This window comes from Coturnix japonica, chromosome 1, assembly GCF_054131305.1.
Source record: "Coturnix japonica strain WE chromosome 1, WE-NBRP24, whole genome shotgun sequence".
Classification (NCBI taxonomy): domain Eukaryota; kingdom Metazoa; phylum Chordata; class Aves; order Galliformes; family Phasianidae; genus Coturnix; species Coturnix japonica.
The window spans coordinates 178,674,167-178,693,652 of record NC_140663.1 but is presented as its reverse complement, the minus strand read 5'-3'; the positions used below and the strand labels follow the sequence as shown (position 1 = coordinate 178,693,652).

Sequence of the window (19,486 nt, the reverse complement as noted above, 5' to 3'; positions counted from 1 at the left end):
CTCAGAGGTCACCCCCAGCCCACAGACAACGGGTTCGGCCCTCGTCCATTACTAAAATAGCACATGAACTTTACAGCAATGCCGGCTATTTCTGGAGCACTTTGCACCTCCAGGGGAGGACGGATGGGGGTTGGGGAGGGATATGGGGGGACCTCCTCAGCCCTGAGCCAGGGATGCAGCACCGAACCCAAGCAACTGATGTATCACCAACCTACCCCAGCATGGTACAACACCAAAGCAGCCCATTGGTTTTGCCCAAGTTTATTTCTAGAAATCTGTACAAAAAAAACCCCAACAAACAACAACCAACCAAAAGGGGTCCTCTGTGAGATAACAACAGTGAGATAACAGTGAGATAACAATGAGATAACGGTGAGATAACAGTCCATCAGATGGGACAGATTCCAGGAATGTGAAGGACCGTCCGCTCGCGTGGAAGAAAGGCACATTTCAGAGCTTGGAACAGCTGCAGCGCGGAGAAGGCAGACATGCAAGTAGTGCAATGTTTCAGCTTTACACACAGACGCGCTGTACTCCAAAGGAATCTCACTACAAGCAGCGTTAGCATCCATGTAAACATCAGAGAAACACTTTAAAATCCACTCACTGCACATCCTATGCGTGAGAAGGCTACTCCTTTACATTCACTGGACAGAAGAGTTAAAAGCCATCTTAGGGCACAAGTTACTCCTAGCTTTCCCCAAATGCTTTTAGGCTCCAAACCACCAGCAGCCCCACTGCATTTACCCCGACCGGCTTCCCATGGGTCTGCAGCACCGGGCCACACTATTGCACCACCCCGCTGCCCCTGGGGCTGTATGGCTATGGAGGAGTCCCATTGCTCCTGCAGCACAGCTCCTAAAGTGACATTCTGAACACAGGTGGTGAAGTGCCAGCCACCACAGCATCCCACACGGTGCAGACCCACTGGGCTCCAATATCTTTGGCATTCCTGCACCTCTCCCCAGTTCTGGCTTTGGTGCTTTCAGCGGGGCTTTTCCAAAGCAGAAAAGCTCCTGTGCTGTGTGAGCACATCTCAGCACAGCTCTTGTGCAATGCACCAGTAATACTGCTCACAATCCAAGCACTGCTCTGCTTGTTGGTGATGGATGCTGCTCTCCCCCCTGAACAGCTCGCCCAGCAGATGCAGGAACACTTCCAATCCACCTCTGGCAATCCAACAGCAGTACGCAGCAGGTGACAAAGGCGATCATTTCCCCCATCCAAATCCTCACAGCAATGGGGAGTTGTGCTCATTTGGATAGAAAGAGGTTTGTCATGGGATCGATCCAAAGGAAAGCTTTTCTTTTTTTTAGGTCAGTGTTCACATGTGGCCTAGCAATACTTTAAACATTGCCTTTAGAAGGACACGTACACCCACACACGCTTCCAGATACGCGATGACGGTTTGGAATCCCGGACAAGGTGCTGCTGAGCCGGACCCTTCAGTTGACTTCCAGCACCTCAGTCTCTGGCAACCCAAACTTGCCTTTGTACTTGTCAAAGAGTTTGATCAGGGAGTCCACGTACACGCTGTGGTAGAAGTCCACTTCCTTCTGAGATGGGTTTTCGATCTTTGGGATGGTGATGGGTTCACCCACTGATGGAGAAAGGGAAAAGGAGAGATCCACGTGTTAGGATGAGCGCTTCCATAGAGATCTGTCCTCCTGCACTACCAGTGTCAGTTCAGCACAGCCATGCTGCCATAGCACAGCTTGCTGTGCTGGGCCCAGCAGTACAGCCCTCCACAGCTCATAGGACCAAGAATTTGGATGCTTTCAAGGCCAGGCTGGATGTGGCTCTGGGCAGCCTGGGCTGCTGGTTGGTGACCCTGCACATAGCAGGGGGCTGGAACTGGATGAGCACTGTGGGTCTTTGCAACCGAGACCATCCTATAATTCTATAATTCTATGGTTCTATGGTTCTAAGACCCAAAGCTGTAGTCCTCATGCACTCCAACTACGGCCAGAGGGGAAGAAACAACTTTTTATCCCTAAAAGCATTATGGCCTTGGCCTGGAAGACTCAAAGTCAAATTCTAGGGTTTGCTTTAAGACTTAGTTATTAGGTCACATCACACTGCTGGTCCCAGGAGCACAATGGGGCAGGCTGATTTGGGTTGTCCAGAACCAGGGGAGGGAGCAGCCACAGTTTCATCCAAAATAAGCTCATGTGGTAAAGCTGCTAGGAGCAGAGAATGACAGGGGTCTTTCAGACACTGGAATCTATGGCAGCTCACTCTTGGTTTCATATAGCAGGAAAATGGACTTGTATCATCAAGACCCCAAGACCAAGCTAGAGGAAGGATATGGCACAGATTCAGTCATGCTGGTACCAACAGAAGCACACAGTATATTTATCCAAAGACCTTACCAACAGTGGTGATGGGCTTGGAGTATGGCAGCAAGCCCCACGTGTTTGAGGAGAAGAGCCCACGGCCATGGAAGATGCATGGAGCAAAGCCAATGTGCTTCTGAAACTTCTTCTGAACCCATCTTCCCCAGGAGCCCTCCTCAAAGATCACCTGCTTGTACACTTCATTCTCCCCAAAAGAGTAGACAGGAACCAAGTCGGCGCTGGAAAGATGGAGAGCTGTTACACCACACATGCCCCAGTCTGCAGCCCATATTACAGCCCCATATTACAGCCCCACAACCACTGTGTACTCTCCAGGCTGCACACTTGCAGATGTTATTGGGCGTGATACAGTTTTGAAGTGAGACAGGGGAGGTTTAGGTTGGATCTGAGGAGGAAGTTTTTCCCCCAGAGGGTGGTGACGCACTGGCACAGGTTGCCCAAGGAGGCTGTGGATGCCCCATCCCTGCAGCCATTCAAAGCCAGGCTGGATGTGGCTCTGGGCAGCCTGGGCTGCTGGTTGGTGACCCTGCACACAGCAGGGGGTTGGGATGGATGAGCACTGTGGGCCTTTACAACACAGGCCGTTCTATCGTTCTGTGATTCTTTCCCAGGCAGCTTCCTACCCCTGCCTGTGCTCAGAGCAAGCAGACAGGACAGGGTGATGCATCTGAGGCTTTGGGCACACAGTGTCTCAGCACAGCAGGGGATGGCAGCCCCCTCCATGCGCTAACAGTGCTGCTCTATGCTCTGTGCCATCTCTTACCCGTGCCGCAGGGCCAGTTTCACAAATCCCTTCCTGTTTCTCAGTGTCACCGAGTTCTTCCCAGGGGTGCAGTTGAGGGACTCTGCTGCTCCTCCCACCACGATGATGATGGCGTTGCCGCTGCCATTCTTGGACAAGATATAGTCTATGCTGTCACGGTTCACGGGACATATACCTGCAATAGTCAGCGGAGAGATGAAGGTCATGCTGCAGCCCAAACCATGCCTGGATGGCCCCAGGGCACCAGCAACACCTGTGGGCTTGATTGAAAACTGAGCTGCAACCCCAATGTCCCCATGGCCACGGAGAAGGGCTGGGTGTATTGGCAGGTTCCCTGTTCTTTGACTATGCTGCTAGTCTGCTTTGGTGCTGGATAAAATCCCTCACCACCAGCTCTCAAGTAGCTGTAGGAGCAGGCTTAGCCTTGGGGTGGAAGCAAAGCAGCTGCATTATTTTGATGGCTCCAAGGCTGAACCCAACCAGTTTCTCAGCAGAGCAAGAAGTGAAATAAGCCATCGTGTGAGGATGCTTTGGTCATACAAAGAACTGAGAAGCCTTCCTGATGTGGATCCATCCCCTCTCATATGGCAATGATGTTTTGCAGTGATACCCTCCAGGTCGGGTATGGAACTGTAGGGTATCCCAGGTTGTAATGATCACTGAAACAGGGGAATCTATAAAAAACACCAGGCCTATTTATCCAACAAGTCTGGGAGTTGGACTCAATGATCTCTGGAGGTCCCTTATAATCCCTGCAATTCCATCATTACTTATGGCTGCCACAGCCCTGTGACCCATCTGTAGGAAGACTTCCAGGGCCACGGCTCTTCTGAACAGCTGAAGCCACGCAGTACCCCCAAACTGAGAATTCTGGCAAGGGTCTGAAATCGTGATTGGATGAAGAGAGCATCCACCATAGCCATAAAACCTATCTGTGTGCCACCTCATGTTATGAGATGCACAAGTAGACCATGTTATACTGCTACTGACAGGCTGAGGGAGCTGGGCTTGTTCAGCCTGGAAAAGAGAAGGCTGCGGGGTGACCTCATTGCAGCCTGCCAGGACCTAAAGGGAGCCTACAGACAGGAGGGGAGTCAACTCTGTGAAAGGGAAGATCACAGCAGGACAAGGGGAAATGGTTTGGAGTTGAAGGAGGGCAGATTGAGGTTGGATGTCAGGGGGAAGTTGTTTACAGAGAGTGGTGAGGTGCTTCCAATGTGCAGGAGAATCTCTTGCACTCACCCCCAGACATCAGGTAGTCCCTCAGGATGGGCATCCTGAAGTTCCCAGCCAGGGTCGCCAGGTACGGCCGGATCCCGGGGAATTTCTGGCTGACTCCTGTGGCCTCTGTGCTGAAGTTGCAGAAGGCTCCCAGGCCCATGATGCCGTGAGGGTGGTAACCAAAGATGTAATTCCTGCTGGTCAGCAGGTTGTGGGTTTTCACCAGCTGCGAAGGAAGGAGTGAGTTTGCGTGAAGGCGTGATGCGGTTCAACAGGAAACAACAACCAGCAAGTTCAGAGTACAACCCTGCTGCTTTTGCCCTCCTTCTCCCCAAGAACAGCACAATGGGCTGCTCTGGATTTCGGGTTGCAACTCAGACTTCATGAATAAACAGATGGATCTTAGTCACCAGGAGGACAAAGAGCCATGCAGGGACAGGGGCAGCCTGCAGCCGCCTGCGCCCTTTGTTCCTGCACTCCTCCCAAAGGTGTTGCTGCGGGCCTGCAGCCCAAACCAACCCAGTTCCTTGCAGCGCTACAACCGCAGCTACGCCTCCCTCCCAGCCCTTTGGCTCCGTGGCAGTTCACACCCCGCGATGAAATGGAAGATCAGCCTCCCATAGCGTGAGCAAGTTTGTTTAACAGCTGAACACAGTCATTGTTCCATCCTCCTGCTGGGCACCTTCCAGGAAGGAAGTGTTGGCAGGGTGGCTCAGCATTGCCAGGAGATGCTGTGCTGAGCTCATAGGACACCTCCGCCATCCCCAGCAGTGCTGTGTGCTGCAGGAGCACACTGCTCTGGGGGTGCAAACATCCCCTATCTGCTCATCGGCTTGGACATCAAGGGCACCACGAAGTGTCCGTGCCCTCCAGCACCACGAGCCAACCAGCTGCACTGCAGCCCCCAGAGGGGCACACAAAGGTCCATCCATGTCAGCTCCCACTGGAAGAGGCTCAGCTTTCTGAGACGTCACACCGCTGTCCTGTCCAAGAAGTTCTTTGGCAGCAGCCAAATCTGTGCTGTTGAATCACAGAGCTTAAGTACAATTGCAACATGCTGGTCCAATGCCCAGAAATTGGATTCCTTCCTCCTGCTATCCTGCATGCACTATTTCAGACCACAGCTGCAGCATGGCATGACAGGACAAGGGGGAATGGCTTTAAAGTGAGACAGGGGAGGTTCAGGTTGGATCTTAGGAAGGGGTTTGACACCCAGAGGGTGGTGATGCACTGGAACAGGTTGCCCAAGGAGGCTGTGGATGCCCCATCCCTGCAGGCATTCAAGGCCAGGCTGGATGTGGCTCTGGGCAGCCTGGGCTGCTGGTTGGTGACCCTGCACACAGCAGGGGGTTGGAGCTGGGTGAGCACTGTGGGCCTTTTCAACACACGTCATTCTATGACATTACATGGCATGAACAAACTGACCGCCCCCTACCACACTTCCCCTGAGCTTGGAGGTCACTTGAGGCACTTGTGGTTGTTGCAGAAGCCCCATAGAGCCCTGTGCTCTGTCACACCAAGCCATCCTTTGTCCCCTTTCCCTTTTTGCCTAATGAGCAGATGACTTCCCTCCAGCTTGACCAGGCAGGGCTCCGAGATTGATCAGAGGGAAAGAAAGCAGTGATGTGATAAGTGGGGGTCACCCCCTCCATCCTCAGTTCTTGCTCACTTGTAGGAGAGACTCAGGATCCAGCAGCCAACCACACCATGGCTGTGGTTGGACCTATCATAGAATGACAGAATGGCCTGGGTTGTAAAGGCCCACAGTGCTCATCCAATTCCAAACCCCCTGCTGTGTGCAGGGTCACCAACCAGCAGCCCAGGCTGCCCAGAGCCACATCCAGCCTGGCCTTGAATGCCTGCAGGGATGGGGCATCCACAGCCTCCTTGGGCAACCTGTTCCAGTGAATGTAGAGCCTCTTCTTCTCCAAAGCTCTTCTTAAAGCCAAGGAGAAGAGCCATCCTCTGCCTGCACCAAGCTCTGTGGCTTTAAGAGAAACCTGCCTGCTTGTTGCCCTTGTCCCTCTGGAGCACAAGCTGAGCTCAGTCAAGCTGGGGTTGGCTCTGACCCCACCATGCTGTGCTGCTGCTGCCAGCCCAGAGCAGCACTCAGCTCCAACCCCTCAGCCACGTGAAGGACACGTGTTCCCCATGCAGAGCCCTTCACTGCTGTACCCTACATGCACCCAGCCAGGACATAGCCCAGCAGCCCAACTCCTACCAACAGGTATAGGGTTACACTCCTCCTGGCAAGGGTACCCCAATAGGGCTGACATAGGACAGGAGGCACGCAGGGAGCCAGCTCACCTGTTACAAGGACAAGGGAAATATCTGCTGTTCAGATACCCTCTCAAAGTCTTTTCCAGCCCTGCTTAGTTCCCCATAGCCTCAATGCACCCATGGCAAGACAAAGGCAGTGCATCCCATCTGCATCCCACCCAGCTGGGACTGAAGCTGGACCTTCACCCCTCCGTGTTAACACACCTATCCCAGCCTGGGACGGAGCACATCTCACCAAGAGCAAAGGTCCCTCCCTCTGCCCCACTGTTAACACAGGCAGATTTCCTTAAATAGATCTAAACCTGCCCACTGAAGCAGTAAAACAGCACAATGAAGAAAGAACAGCCTACTGTTAAATATAATGGAGTGCCAAATACACTCAAAGAATGGCAGTGCCAGTTGTGGGAATGGGAAAGGTAAGTGTCATGTTCAAGCATGGAGAAAGCTGGCAGAGACTTTGCTGCTCTGCACCAGGAGCAAAAAGCAGAACGAGGGGAGAGGTTGGATGGTGCTCCAAGCAGAGATCACTGAAGCGTGCAGAGAGCAGAGTGGTGAGGAGCTGGAACAGCTGCCCAGAGAGGCTGTGGATGCCCCGTCCATCCCTGGAGGTGTTCAAGGCCAGCTTGGATGAGGCCCTGGGCAGCCTGGGCTGGTATCAATGTGGAGGTTGGTGACCCTGCCTGTGGTGGGGGGTTGGAGCTTCATGAGATCCCTTCCAACCCGAGCCAGTCTATGATACCATGATTCTCATAGCAGCCTGGCAGGAGCACAGCTTGGCTCTTCCCCATAGCCAGTGAGGACAGGGTGCATCATGTTTGTCTCTGGACCAGCCTCTCTCACACTGGAAGAGGGATAAGTAGTTTATCCAAGGATGAGCCCTTCACAACCCCAAGCTGCTCATGTGGTTGGTACCACTCCCTACAACAGATTATAGGGATGCTTTATTCTTTAGGAGTTGTTCCATAATTGCACCTCCCAGCCCCACAACCCCTGCAACAAGTATGTTGTTTCCCCACAGTGGTAACAAGAGCAACCCCATAGCTCTCATCCCTCAAGTTCTGCCCTCTGCATAACACTTTCTGTGGGGTTCTATGAACCTTGGACAACTCTACCCCCATAGCCACAAAACGATTGCAGCCATGTGAGCAAGCAAGCATTTATCTCACAGCAGAAGTTCAGCTTGTCTATCTGCCCCATGTCATTTCTAAACACACTTCACCAACCCAGCTGTGTGCTCTGATGAGGAGATGCATCATGACAGTGGCCCCCTTGAATCACATCCCTGGGACAGAACAACTCCCTTTAACCTTCAGCTATAACAAGAAGGCAGGGCTTGCTGCAATGCAATCAAGACCTTTCTCCTCCATTATAGCATGTTCTCTTCTCCATGACTACAAGACCTGCCACCACCGGCAGCCTTTGCAGACAAAGTATTTTCCATGTACACCTAAATCACCAATAATTACCCAGCAGCAGCAGCAGAGTTTTGCTCACCAGCAGCACATTCCTTCACCTGGGAGTTCAGGTGGCTTTGGGAAGGAGGAATCCAACCTGAGCTGCTTTGGCTTCCCACAAAACTGCATCCTCTGCACTACAGGAGCTGGGGGGTTCATTCACAAGCCATGCAATGGTGCCTCCCTTTTGCTCAGCCTGAACGAGCACTTGCCAGCAGCCTTATATAACTGCCCTTCCACCTGCGTGCCTTCCCAAAGAGCACGGAGCTCCCTCCTGGCTCCATTTGCCCCCTGCTCACTCCCAGCTCCTTTGGGTAACGCAGCCCTGCAGCACACCCGCGATATCAGGGGAGGAGCAACACAAGCAGAGAACAGAAGCTGTTCCCACTGCTGGGTGCTCACAACCACAAAGCAGATGGATGTCAGAGCTAACGCCACTGCTCCCCAATGAAGCAGCTCTGTTGGTGCATGGCATTCCCATCTATCCATCCCCGTTATATGGCTGGAATAACTGGAAAACAGAACAGAACTGAGCGAGATTTATGAGCAGGGAGCAGAGACGGTGCCAGGCACAAAGCAGGACCGCTGCACTTGGGACAGGGAGCCCCACTGCTGCAAGCAAGGCTGCCTCAAGGAGTCTGCTGATGAAACCATCATAAGAACCCCTGCAAACTGTACCACCACGATTATTCATGTCTGATTTCACAAGAACAGCTGCTGCAAGCTGCTGCACTGCAACATCCTGCTTGTAGGTCAATGTCACAGATAGAACTGCGTGCCCAAAGTCATCTCCGATGCAGATATTACAACTATGTCTAAAGCATAAGTCCCGTAGCACGGAGTTAAGCTGTTACTCACTCTTATTGGAAAATAATCCCTGAAGTACCTCCACATTGCCCAATTTCTCACCCATTGGGATCTTCTTCCACCTGAAGAGAAAAAGCTGTGTTATTAAAGCCATTGGAACAGGTTGCCCAAGGAGGCTGTGGATGCCCCATCCCTGCAGGCATTCAAGGCCAGGCTGGATGTGGCTCTGGGCAGCCTGGGCTGCTGGTTGGTGACCCTGCACACAGCAGGGGGTTGGGATGGATGAGCACTGTGGGCCTTTGTGGGGCATTGCACAGAACAGTGCCTTCAGGAAGAGACCCAGCTGAGCCCCACCAGGAACTGAAGGCACCCATCACAAAGAAGGGCAGCTTTGCCCTAACAGGAAGACAAGGACACAGATATCAGTGGCCAAGTCAGAATCATTTACCTTTCCTTGGCGTGTTCCAGTCAAACACCAGCCAGGCTAAATACAGAGCAGCAATCGCCCAGCAATCTGTGCACAGGATGTACATGAGGATTAAAGTGCAAGCAATACCTGGGTACATGGAAGGAGAAAGTGATGTCAGGCTGTGGTCTGCAGAGAGCATTCCTGCTTGCATTAAGAGCCCCATGCCCAAGGACCTATCATTTCATACCAATGCCTACATAGAATTCACTTCTTATGCACTAACATTGCCCCAAAACTGGAAAGCTAAGAAGCTTTGCTCTGGGTCAGAGGGCATTACTTACCCATGACGAGGAACGTGAGGACCCATTGCAGCACGGAGATGATCTGCAGTTGTTTCTCTACTTTGGATTTAGACAGCCAGAACAAGTCTTGCAGAGCAGAAAGAATGCTCGACCCCGTACCTATGGGCAAAGCAAAAAGCAAAATCACATTGCGTGCTGCTGGGATGGGCTCAGAGATCAGCAAGCTCCAACCCCAGCTGTGCTCCGGAGCAGCCTGGGCTCACCATGAGACCCAGCAAGGGAAAAACGATGGTGATTTTTCTATAGCATGGAGAAGGAGGAGGTGAAAACCACTTCCAGAGCTACAACCATTCCAGTCAACAAACAGAAGCCAAAGATGTGGTTTCCATGAGGAACCACCTGCTCAAACACCTCCAGAACGCAGCACTTGCACAGAGGTTTTCCTTCCCATCTCCTCATTGCTTTTACTATCTGCAAGCACCATAATTGCTGGCTGGAATGCAAACCAAGGTGTGCTGACATACTTCCTTCTCCTTTTAAGGATCAGCCTGTTATTAGGAGGGATGCTGTGCTGCTAAGCAGCAATTATGCTGAATGTGTGCACCCTTGGCTAGCAATAGCCACTGCTGCAGGTCTTCAGGCAGCACAGCACCTAAACAGAAAGGCTCAGATCCTTCAGCAATCCACATTGGGCCACAAATCTCATAGTGAGTCACCGTGCAGCAGATGCTATCAAGCCCCATGTGCTCCCGGAGCTGCAATAGAGGCAGTCCCAGAAGGGTTGTTTAAAGCAGTCCATGTGGATGGACCTCCTAGATGCCAGCTTACAGCAGTAGGGATATGGTTGGGGACACCACTATGTCCTCAAGAATAAGTCCAAAGGGTCAGAGATGGCTTGTTATCCATAACAGGAGCAAAGCCCACCTCGTTTACTCTTGGGGCACCTGCAATTACAATGCTAAAACATCCATGGGTTGAGGAACCCAGCACCCCAGATCAGCTAAGCTGTACAACCTGAGCCATCCTATGGGGCACCAACCCATGGGCCATAAGGGGCTGTAGGGCCATGCAGAGCTGTAGGGCCACGAGGGGCTGCAGGGCCACCATGATCCTCCCTTCCACCTCCTCTGCTCTGGGCTGAACAACCCAAGGGACCTGAGCTACTCCTCACACTCCAGACCCTTCCTCATCCCTGTAACCCTTCTCTGGATGCCCCTGAATAGCTTCAGCCCTATGACCAGCTTTATAAGGCCTGTCAGACTTACTCACGATGAAGGATGAGGCAGACAGACTCCATACACCCCAGCCTCTGCCATCCATTTGCATCAGGCTTTCCCCAAAGGAAGATGTTTAATCCTGCAGAAACACGGACCCCCCCATTTTCTGCTGCTGACAGCTCTCTACATGCTGCCCACCCTGTTCACCCCACTGTCCTTATGGCAACCGGTTCTAGAACTGAACAGCCTGACAATTTGGGGTCATACCCATAGCAACCCACTCTCGTGTGTAGGGATTCCAGCGACTTCCCTGGTCTTATGTGAGATCCTGAGTCTCTCAACTCATTTCACAGCTATCAGGCTCGGGCACCAGAAAGTTCAGTCTATAGCACAATAACAGCAGCCAAACAAATGAGCCATGAGGAAGTACTGATGTTACAAATAGATACAAGCTGGAAGCTTGCTAAAGCCAGGCTTTATCTCATGCATTCACAAGACAACTTATTAACACATTAACCCTCTGCCAAGAACCACATTTCACCTTCCTTAGATGAGAACTGATGCTTATTTAGATGGAGGATGCGGCGCCGGTTGGTGGACACGGTAATGTTGGGTCAACAGTTGGACTGGATCACCTTAAAGGTCTTTTTAAATAATACCATGAAGGCTGAGCCCCTCCAGAGCACAAGGTGCCCTTCCATATCAGAAGGGAGGTCTACCCAACCCCAACTACATGGTAAGACCAACTCCGAGGTACAGCTGAGCAGAGCTGCCTTCCCCACTCCAAAGCATTCTACACCATAGTTCCATACGGCTAAAGTTCAGTCTCAACTGAAGCTCTTAGCCACAGATCAGCCAAAGCAGAGGAGCAAAGGTACTTCTCTAAGACGAAATGGGATAAGGATGAAACTACAAAGGACGACCTTTAATGCTTTGACGCCAGGATCCTTCCTGCTGCCCCAGAGAAACAAGGCAGCACCTCAGCAGCTTATGGCCAAAGTGGGTCAGGTCAAGATAAGACAACAATCCCTCATTGAATCATTCAGCTCGGAAAAGTCCTCCAAGATCCCCAACGCCAACCCACCCCACCATGCCCACTGCCCATGTCCCTCAATGACACATGAAACAGCCCAGGTTGGAAGGGATCTCATGAAGCTCCAACCCCCCACCACAGGCAGGGCCACCAACCTCCACATTGATACCAGCCCAGGCTGCCCAGGGCCCCATCCAAGCTGGCCTTGAACACCTCCAGGGATGGACGGGGCATCCACAGCCTCTGGGCAGCTGTTCCAGCACCTCACCACTCTCTGTAAACAACTTCTCCTTACATCCAATCTAAACTTTCCCTCCTTGAGCTTAAAACCATTCTCCCTTGTCCTGTCACTTTCTTCCCCTATAAAAGGTGGATTGCCCTCCTGTTTACAATCCCCTCTTAAATACTGGAAGGCTGCACTGGATACAGCCCAGCAGCACCAGAGCTCCCTTGCATGGAGTGCTGCACCTCTTTGTCTCAGCCCATCTTTGAGCTGCAGGATACCACCTGAAATCCCCAGCCCATCTCTGGTAAGAGCCCGCTACTCACATTGACCAGGTGCTCAAAGCAGCCCCACGTTGTATTGCCTGGGACAGGCAATAGAGCTGCATGACAGCTGCATGCCTCCCATCTCCAACCACACACAAAAATGGGTAAATCCACCCCAAATCACTGCAGGACCCCCATGAGCTGCCCCAGAGCAAAACTGGCCCAAGGAGAGTAAAGAGCTTTCCGCCACTAAGCGGGATTATCTAGAGATGAGGCCAATCACTGTCCCTAACCCACACTCCATTTTGAATTATGCACGTGTCCTAGATCCATGGCTAACACGGCAGGGCGGCCGCTGAGGGCTGGGGTCAGCCCTACATATTTTATAGGTCTCCTGAATGATTTATTCTCAGCCCTTGGCTCGCAGTTGACTCTCAGTTTAACAGCTTGCACGCTCTTAATTCATGTGACCCATTCGGCCTCTGCACGTCACATCCAAGTTGCCCTAAGGACCGGAGATGGGCACGGGGAACACAGGCAGATCTATGGGATCAGCTTTGAGCTGCTGGGAAGGCAGACCTGCCAGCCCCACATCCATGGGCACCACATCTATAGCAGAGATTTAGACATGGATATGTCCAAAAGCAAAAGCACAGGGGTTAACTCACCAGGTTCAGCGCCTCTTAGCTCTGCTAATGAGCCCCTTAATCAACAAGACAAGACATTTCCCATCTTTCCAGCCCAGGAGGAATTACCAGCCTGCTCCTTAGGGGCAGGAAGCCTTTGGCAGCACAGATTCAGCCACTGTTGAAGGCCGTTCTCAATGCATGGGGGTCAATGCTCTGCAAGTGCCCTGTCTTCAGGTCCTGACACATGTGCCACAGCAGCAGAGCGTGGCTGCACATCTCCATCACACAAATACGTTTTGAGCTGCAAGCTCTACTTCCTATTCACATCCTATGAGCTGCCCCAGCATCCCCCCCCGCCCGGCAGCAGGAAGCAGTTGGTGGCTGCTCGCTGTCACTGCGGTCACCCAACTCGCTCTGCTCGCCCAGGAAATCCCTTTGCCAACACGGCGCTGCAGGAGCGAACGTTCAGCCGCACTTTGCAACGCAAACCTCGCTTTAGAATCACACGGAGCCTTCCACTCCCCCGCTGTAAAGCAATAAGAAACAGCCACATGTTTATCCGTCTTTTTTTTTCCCCCTTCAGTGTTTAACCTGTTGCTGTAAGGGTGGGGAATCCAGCATCGCTGAGCCAAACCCGCAGCCGAGAGCTGAATTCTGCCGGCATGTTGATAAATTGATATTGATAAAACACTTCACCACCACCAGGAGGGGGGGGAAAAAAAAACCCGAACCAAAAATAAAGGAGAAAAGGCTCATTTTGAAGCCACACGCCCACGTTCGCCACCTCGATCCACCAAATCCTCCTGCAGCAGGGAGCTCTCCCTGCTCTCCGCGAAGCGAAACCTGCGCACGGAGCTGCGGCAAAAGCCCGCAGCCGCACCGCGCTTTCCCCATCCTCTCCCCCTATAGCACGATGATGTGGGCACGAACTTCAGACCTCAGCCGACCCCCCCCCCCATGGGGTCACCCCTCTCCTCCCCCCGGCTCAGCATCCCCCGGCCCCGCCGCCCCCGTACCTCGCAGCACCCCCGAGTACGCGGCGATGATGGTTTTCATGGCGCAGAGGATGCGGGGCCCGGCCCGGCCAAGCCCTCGGGATGCAGGGATGGGGGTACGGGGGATGGGGGGCACACAACTGCACGGCCCTGATGCTGTGGGTGTATGGGGCGGGCGGAGAGAGCGAGTCCCTATATAGCCCGGGAGGAGGAGGAGGAGGAAGGAGGAGGAGGTGGAAGGCGGGGAGAGGCGGGGCGGCACTCCCGGTCCCTCCGCCCCAATGGGGGCTGTGGGTCCTGGCCGTGCTGTTTGCATCACGGGGTACCCACGGCCGAGGTTTGTGGGGTGAGGGGGAAATCCCTATTAGCAAAGTGCTGGGTGGGATACCGTGCTCTCCTTCTTGCCCCACTCAGCTCTGTGATGCATTTCAGTGCCCCAGCAGGACTGGGGAGGTCTGGCTCCCTGTTAAATCAGCACAAAGGAGAAAATGCTAGGAATGTGGTTGCCTTCCTGGCTTTGTTCAGTGGGAGTCAGGCTGCAGGTTTACCTGAACCACCCACAAAACCTAATAGGGTCACAGAACCTCTCAGGTTGGAAAAGAGCTCTGAGATCTTCCAGTCCAACAAACGATCCACGCACCACCAGCACTGCCCCATAACTGCGTCCCTCAGCACCACCTTCATCCTGTAATTTGGAGGAAATTAAAAGAATCGCCAGCAGAGCAGCACTTGGAGATCCTACAAGGAAAACCCTATTGAAAACAAAGAGCATTTGGAGGAGGGACAGTAAGAACCACCTCGAGAAGCATTTCACCTTTGGCCTGGCTTTTGGGGTGGGAATGGGGCCGTGCCTTGCTGAGGCGGCAGTTTGCCCTATTGCTGCTGCAACAGCCGCTTCTGCTGTCCCAAAGAAACAAGTCCACCAGTGTTTTGCAAAACGTGGCCTTTTCAGCCAGGGGAGAGCTCAAATTGCAGAGTCAGGAGTGAGAGAGTTTTGTATTTCTTCTTTCAGTCCCCTCTTTCGGAGCCGAAAGGAGTCCCATTGGGCCGAAGGACGCCTTCCAGCAGTTGGAACGGCCTGTTGAAATCCATATAAAAATGGAAAATTACAAGAGTCTGCCTGAGGAAAAAGGGTCTTACCCAACAGCTCTTGGATAAGAGCTCCATAGGAGAGCCCAGAATAGAAGTCATTACCATTGAACTACTGCTGAGCAAAAGGGGAATGACCTGCTGCATGTCTATGTCTTCTATTGGCTTAGAGACCCCCAGAAGCAAAGCAAGGCCATGGCACTTTTCTTATCGTAATCAAGATAAAGAATCATAGAATCATAGAACTGCTCAGGTTGGAAAAGACCTTAAAGGTCATCAAGTCCAACCACAACCCAACCATCCCACCCTAACTAACACTGAGCCAGGCAGAAATCAGGCTGCGAGGTGGTGACAGCATGGGATGGTGGGTAAGTGTTGGTTTGGTGTTAGTGTGCTCAGACCACCGTCTGTCCTGTAACGTTCTCTGGATGGATACCCACCGTGCTGCACAGTTGGGTTGTGAACATTCTGGATCCCAATTGTCGCCTTGCTCCACATCCACAGTGGGGTCCCAGCCCCAATGGGGGCCATGAGCGAGGAAAGCTCATAAATACACTGCCATGAAGGGCAATAACAAAACCTTCATTGCTCCACAGAGCGGCAGGACTCTCATGAACATCAGCACCGCCACCAGGCTGGGCAGCATCCCAGTGCATGACTTACACGTGCAGATTGCAGCACTGCCGTCCTTGGGAGGAAGGAAAAGTCAAGCCTGGATCCGTGAGGACGCGGCTGAGCCCTGGGATGGCGGCTGCCACCCGGCTCTCATTTCACCCCTATGAACCCTGTGACTTCTTTTCCTCTCCCCTTCAGCTCAGGGAAAAAGCAGAACACCGTCCTGAACGGTGAGCAGCATCTTGGCTCCGTTCCCCACCAGGATAAGTTTTCCCACCAGGAGGACTCGCGCTGCGGCGCTCGTTCAAAGGTTGTTTTTGCAAATGCCCCCGGTTTGTTTTGCTCGGTGCTTACATTCCTGCCTTGGCACAGCAGACATACGGCCCTGCCTGTCATTAAACCACACGTCTGGCAAGATTACTCTTCAACAATAACATCCTTTCAGAGATCCCACTTCTCCTGCACCTGCAAAACACGGGCAGGAGTAGCCCGCAGCTCTGGGCACACAGCAACAGAGCAAAGTGCCTTTGGATTCCTTCATTCCTGCTTCTGCTTATCAGCACATAAAGCTCTCAGCAAAGCAGCAATGCACCCTTTTGCAGCCATGTTTTTTAATGCAGGCTGGTTTAGGTTTATGCCAACAGAAAGGTTTGGAGGGTGTGAGTTGTTTTTCTCTCCCCACTTCCATTTGGGGGGGTTGGGAGATACAGGCAAAGTGTGGAGTGTGTTCCAGTGCTTGGCCTGGCCACTGCTGCACTGAGCTGTAGCATTATTCCTGTATGCTCGTGGAGCAGGAAAATGACCTATTTTCAAAGCCTATCGAGGTTCAGAGTTCAGTCTTCACCCAAAGGCCACATGTTTGGGTGTATGTACGATACTGCCTGTATTTGGCACATGCTCAAGTCCAGTTTCTCTGTCTTAGTAATTTTCCTCCTCCTGCTTAAAGCACGGAGTCCTTCCCTCTGCTGTGGCAGCCCTTTGTTCAGGAATTCTTAAATGCTCTCTTTCCAGAAACTCCTATTTTTATTTTCTTATTTCTTACTCCCCAGGGCAGTGGGCACAGCCCTGAGACACTGCTCTGTTGTGGGGTTGGGGTCTGGGGGTGCTGTGTGGGGCTGGGGTTGGGCTCAGCAATCCCTGTGGGTCCCTTCCAGCTCGGGGTATTCTATGGTTCTGTGGTTAAACATAGAGGGTTTATAGCTGCCAGGGTTTCCCCATTGATCTGCCTCCATTTCCCTCTCACAGGCTTCAGTCACAGCATCTGAAAAAGACCTTTTTCCTCAGGTTCTCTCCTGTGACGCCTGCCTTAGCTCAGGCACCACAATCACATCCAGCCTGGCCTATATTTCTTCTGATGTCTACAGTGTAATGAATTTGGGTTGGGAATAAAGGTCTTCCCTGGGTCTCATTGCAGGATTGGGGGATGTGAGAAGTATCTGAATGGAGATGGTGCTGAGCAGGACTTTGTTGTATGTACACACTACACATGCAGCCAAATCACAGAATCATTCATGTTGGAAAAGAAGACCTCTAAGATCCCCAAGCCCAACCCCAACCCATCCCCACCATCCCCTCTAAACCCTGTCCCTAAGTAGGATCATAGTCATTATGTTTCATAACAAGGATGTTGTGGGATTAAGGTTGGAAAGGACCTCTCAGATCCCCACCCCCATCCCAGCCCACCACACTCACTGCCCACATCCCTCAGTGCCACATCCCCACAGCTCCAACCAGCCCCAGGGATGGTGATCCCCCATTCCCTGGGCAGCTGTGCCAATGGGAGTCTTATAATGAGCAATGAGCCAGCTGATAAGATCTGGGGTTTAGAGGGGAGTTTTGAACCCAAGTCACCTAGGTATTGACTTAGTCAACTTTCCAAGCCAACAAAGCAGAAAGAAAACCCCTCATGAGTCTCACAGTGGTTGCTTTTCCACCTGCCATGTTCATGGCTTAGGCTGAGCTCACTCTGCAGAGCAAGACTTTCCCTTTCAGACCTCGTATCCTCTTTCTCTGCTGCTAATTGTAGGCATGGGAGCCCTGGAGCTTCTCACATCAGCCCTGAGCATAACCAGAGCCTCCAGGTGAGAGGATTCATCCTTGCCTCCATCCTTTCTCCTGCCTTGATGATGACAGTTCACAGTCCAGGTGTTACATATGGAAGTGTGATGTTGGCTCATACATTGCCCTAGTGATCAATGTGAACTCTGAGCCAAGGGTGACAGCCAGGCTGGGGAGAGGAGATGTGATCCCAAACCCACACACGTCATCTGCTTCTACAGAGCTTCAGATAAGATGCAGAAGCTGCGTAAGACATCAGTATAAAGATATAAAAGCTGTGTATGGAGATGATGTAAACCAAGGCACAGCTGTGGAATCAATCCCATATATCATCCCATACCCTTTTGGATGTGGTACTGCAGATTCAGGTGGTTGTAGGAATCCCATACTTATCCTTCACCCCTTTTCTTAGTCTTAAATTCATCAGCTACAAAGCTCTCCGTGGTCTCTCTTTCTTCCTCACTGTGTCTTGCAGTGGGATCCTGCAGAACCTGTTTGTTAATCTGTGTTGGGAAGCAATTTGTCACCCTGGGTGCAGTGCCAATTACCAATGCTGGGCGTACTTTTGAGGTGTGTGTTGTGATCTTCCCAGCCTGGGCTGCTCCTTCCTGATGCTCCATCCTCGGATAGCTCTTTCCTTATGGGCAGAAACCACCCCCCGTTCCCGTTATGTGACAGCCAGGGCTCTTCTGACCCATCAACAAACTGCACATCCCACCCCTCCCCGCACCAACAGCGCAAACAGCCGTGGGTCATTCGCTCCATAACCAGAGCGTGACGGAGCAGGCGCATCCAGTTGCTCTGGCGAAGTCCATCTGCAGAGTTCAGCAGTCCCAGATTTTACCAGGGTTCAAAGGCACCAGCACCAAGTCCGGAGCTGGAAAGAGCTGAGTGAGCACAGAGCTCATCCAGGAGAGCTCACCCACACGTCTCAGCACCGCCACGCTCATTGCACATGCTGACCTTTGCATCCGGAGCAGAATCCACCAAAGCAGCATCAGACTTGCCCAGGCCCCAGCCCAAAGGTTTGGTTTTGACCTGGAGCTGTGCTTTACCCCCTGCCCCCAGACCCCGGTGTCACACGGAGCTGTTATCTCACAGGTATTTATCAGCTTTGTCTCCAAAGAGTTTGCCTGGGAAGGGGATGTTTGCATAGCAGAGCTTTGCAGAACCGGAGTGATTTATGAAGGTAATGTGGGCACCTCGGGCATGTGCAGGCTCATTCCTGGGCGTTTTCATCCACCATCCCAGGAAAGAGGCAAAGGAATGAGGAGAGCTTCTCCTCTGAAGCTTCATGAGGGGAAGAAAATTTGGGCCCAAACTGCAAGAAATGATCACAGCGAGCTTCGTGCTGGAGGGCATTAAGAAAAAGGGTATTAGGAATAATGAAATACTCACCGCACCCTCGCTTGTTCCTGCAAGGCTGGAAGATTCATGCAAGTCACTGAGCAAAGCCAGATTTTGGATGCTGGCAGCGGCTCAGGGCCTGGCTGCCTAGCTACGGTCTAAAATTAGAGCACCTAAAAATTAACTGTAAGGCTAAAGAACTTTGGTCCCTGCAGCCAGTGAGCACTGGAGGATTGGTGACAGGCAGCAAACCGGCTCTGCTTGTAATGCATTGTGACTGGGAGGCTTTTCCAGAACCACATCAGGCATGCAAGAAATAGGGAGGATTGGTGCTTTTTGCAGTTATGTTTGCAGCTTTTATTAAGAAGGACATGGACAGAATTACAGGCACAGAATGGTTGGGGTTGGAAAGGACCTCTGG

The 19,486-nt window shown here is 52.3% G+C and overlaps 1 protein-coding gene across 3 annotated transcripts; it reads right to left on the bottom strand.

Moving 5' to 3' along the window:
* Positions 1 to 245: 245 nt before the first annotated feature.
* DGAT2 (diacylglycerol O-acyltransferase 2) lies at positions 246 to 19,236 on the bottom strand. 3 transcript variants are annotated; one of them, XM_085536685.1, is made up of 8 exons: positions 19,117 to 19,236; positions 9,633 to 9,752; positions 9,331 to 9,438; positions 8,934 to 9,004; positions 4,363 to 4,567; positions 3,121 to 3,295; positions 2,373 to 2,575; positions 246 to 1,600 (listed from the first exon to the last, which is right to left on the bottom strand). In XM_085536685.1, the coding sequence occupies exons 2-8, from the start codon at positions 9,634 to 9,636 to the stop codon at positions 1,446 to 1,448; spliced, it is 921 nt and encodes a 306-aa protein (XP_085392811.1). In that variant the 5' UTR covers positions 9,637 to 9,752; positions 19,117 to 19,236; the 3' UTR covers positions 246 to 1,445. The 3 variants fall into 3 exon arrangements, with proteins under 3 accessions (XP_085392811.1, XP_015708079.1, XP_015708078.2); XM_015852593.3 differs by lacking the exon at positions 19,117 to 19,236 and adding an exon at positions 13,978 to 14,124; XM_015852592.3 differs by lacking the exon at positions 19,117 to 19,236 and adding an exon at positions 10,859 to 11,006.
* Positions 19,237 to 19,486: the final 250 nt, after the last annotated feature.

Coding starts and splice junctions, on each gene's coding strand:
- DGAT2 (XM_015852592.3), bottom strand. CDS start 10,919: ATGCAAATGGATGGCAGAGGCTGGGGTGTATGGAGTCTGTCTGCCTCA. Junction 9,439..9,632: donor CCTCACGTTCCTCGTCATGG/GTAAGTAATGCC, acceptor CCATGTACCCAG/GTATTGCTTGCACTTTAATC. Junction 2,576..3,120: donor AAACTGGCCCTGCGGCACGG/GTAAGAGATGGC, acceptor CCATCTTTCCAG/CGCCGACTTGGTTCCTGTCT.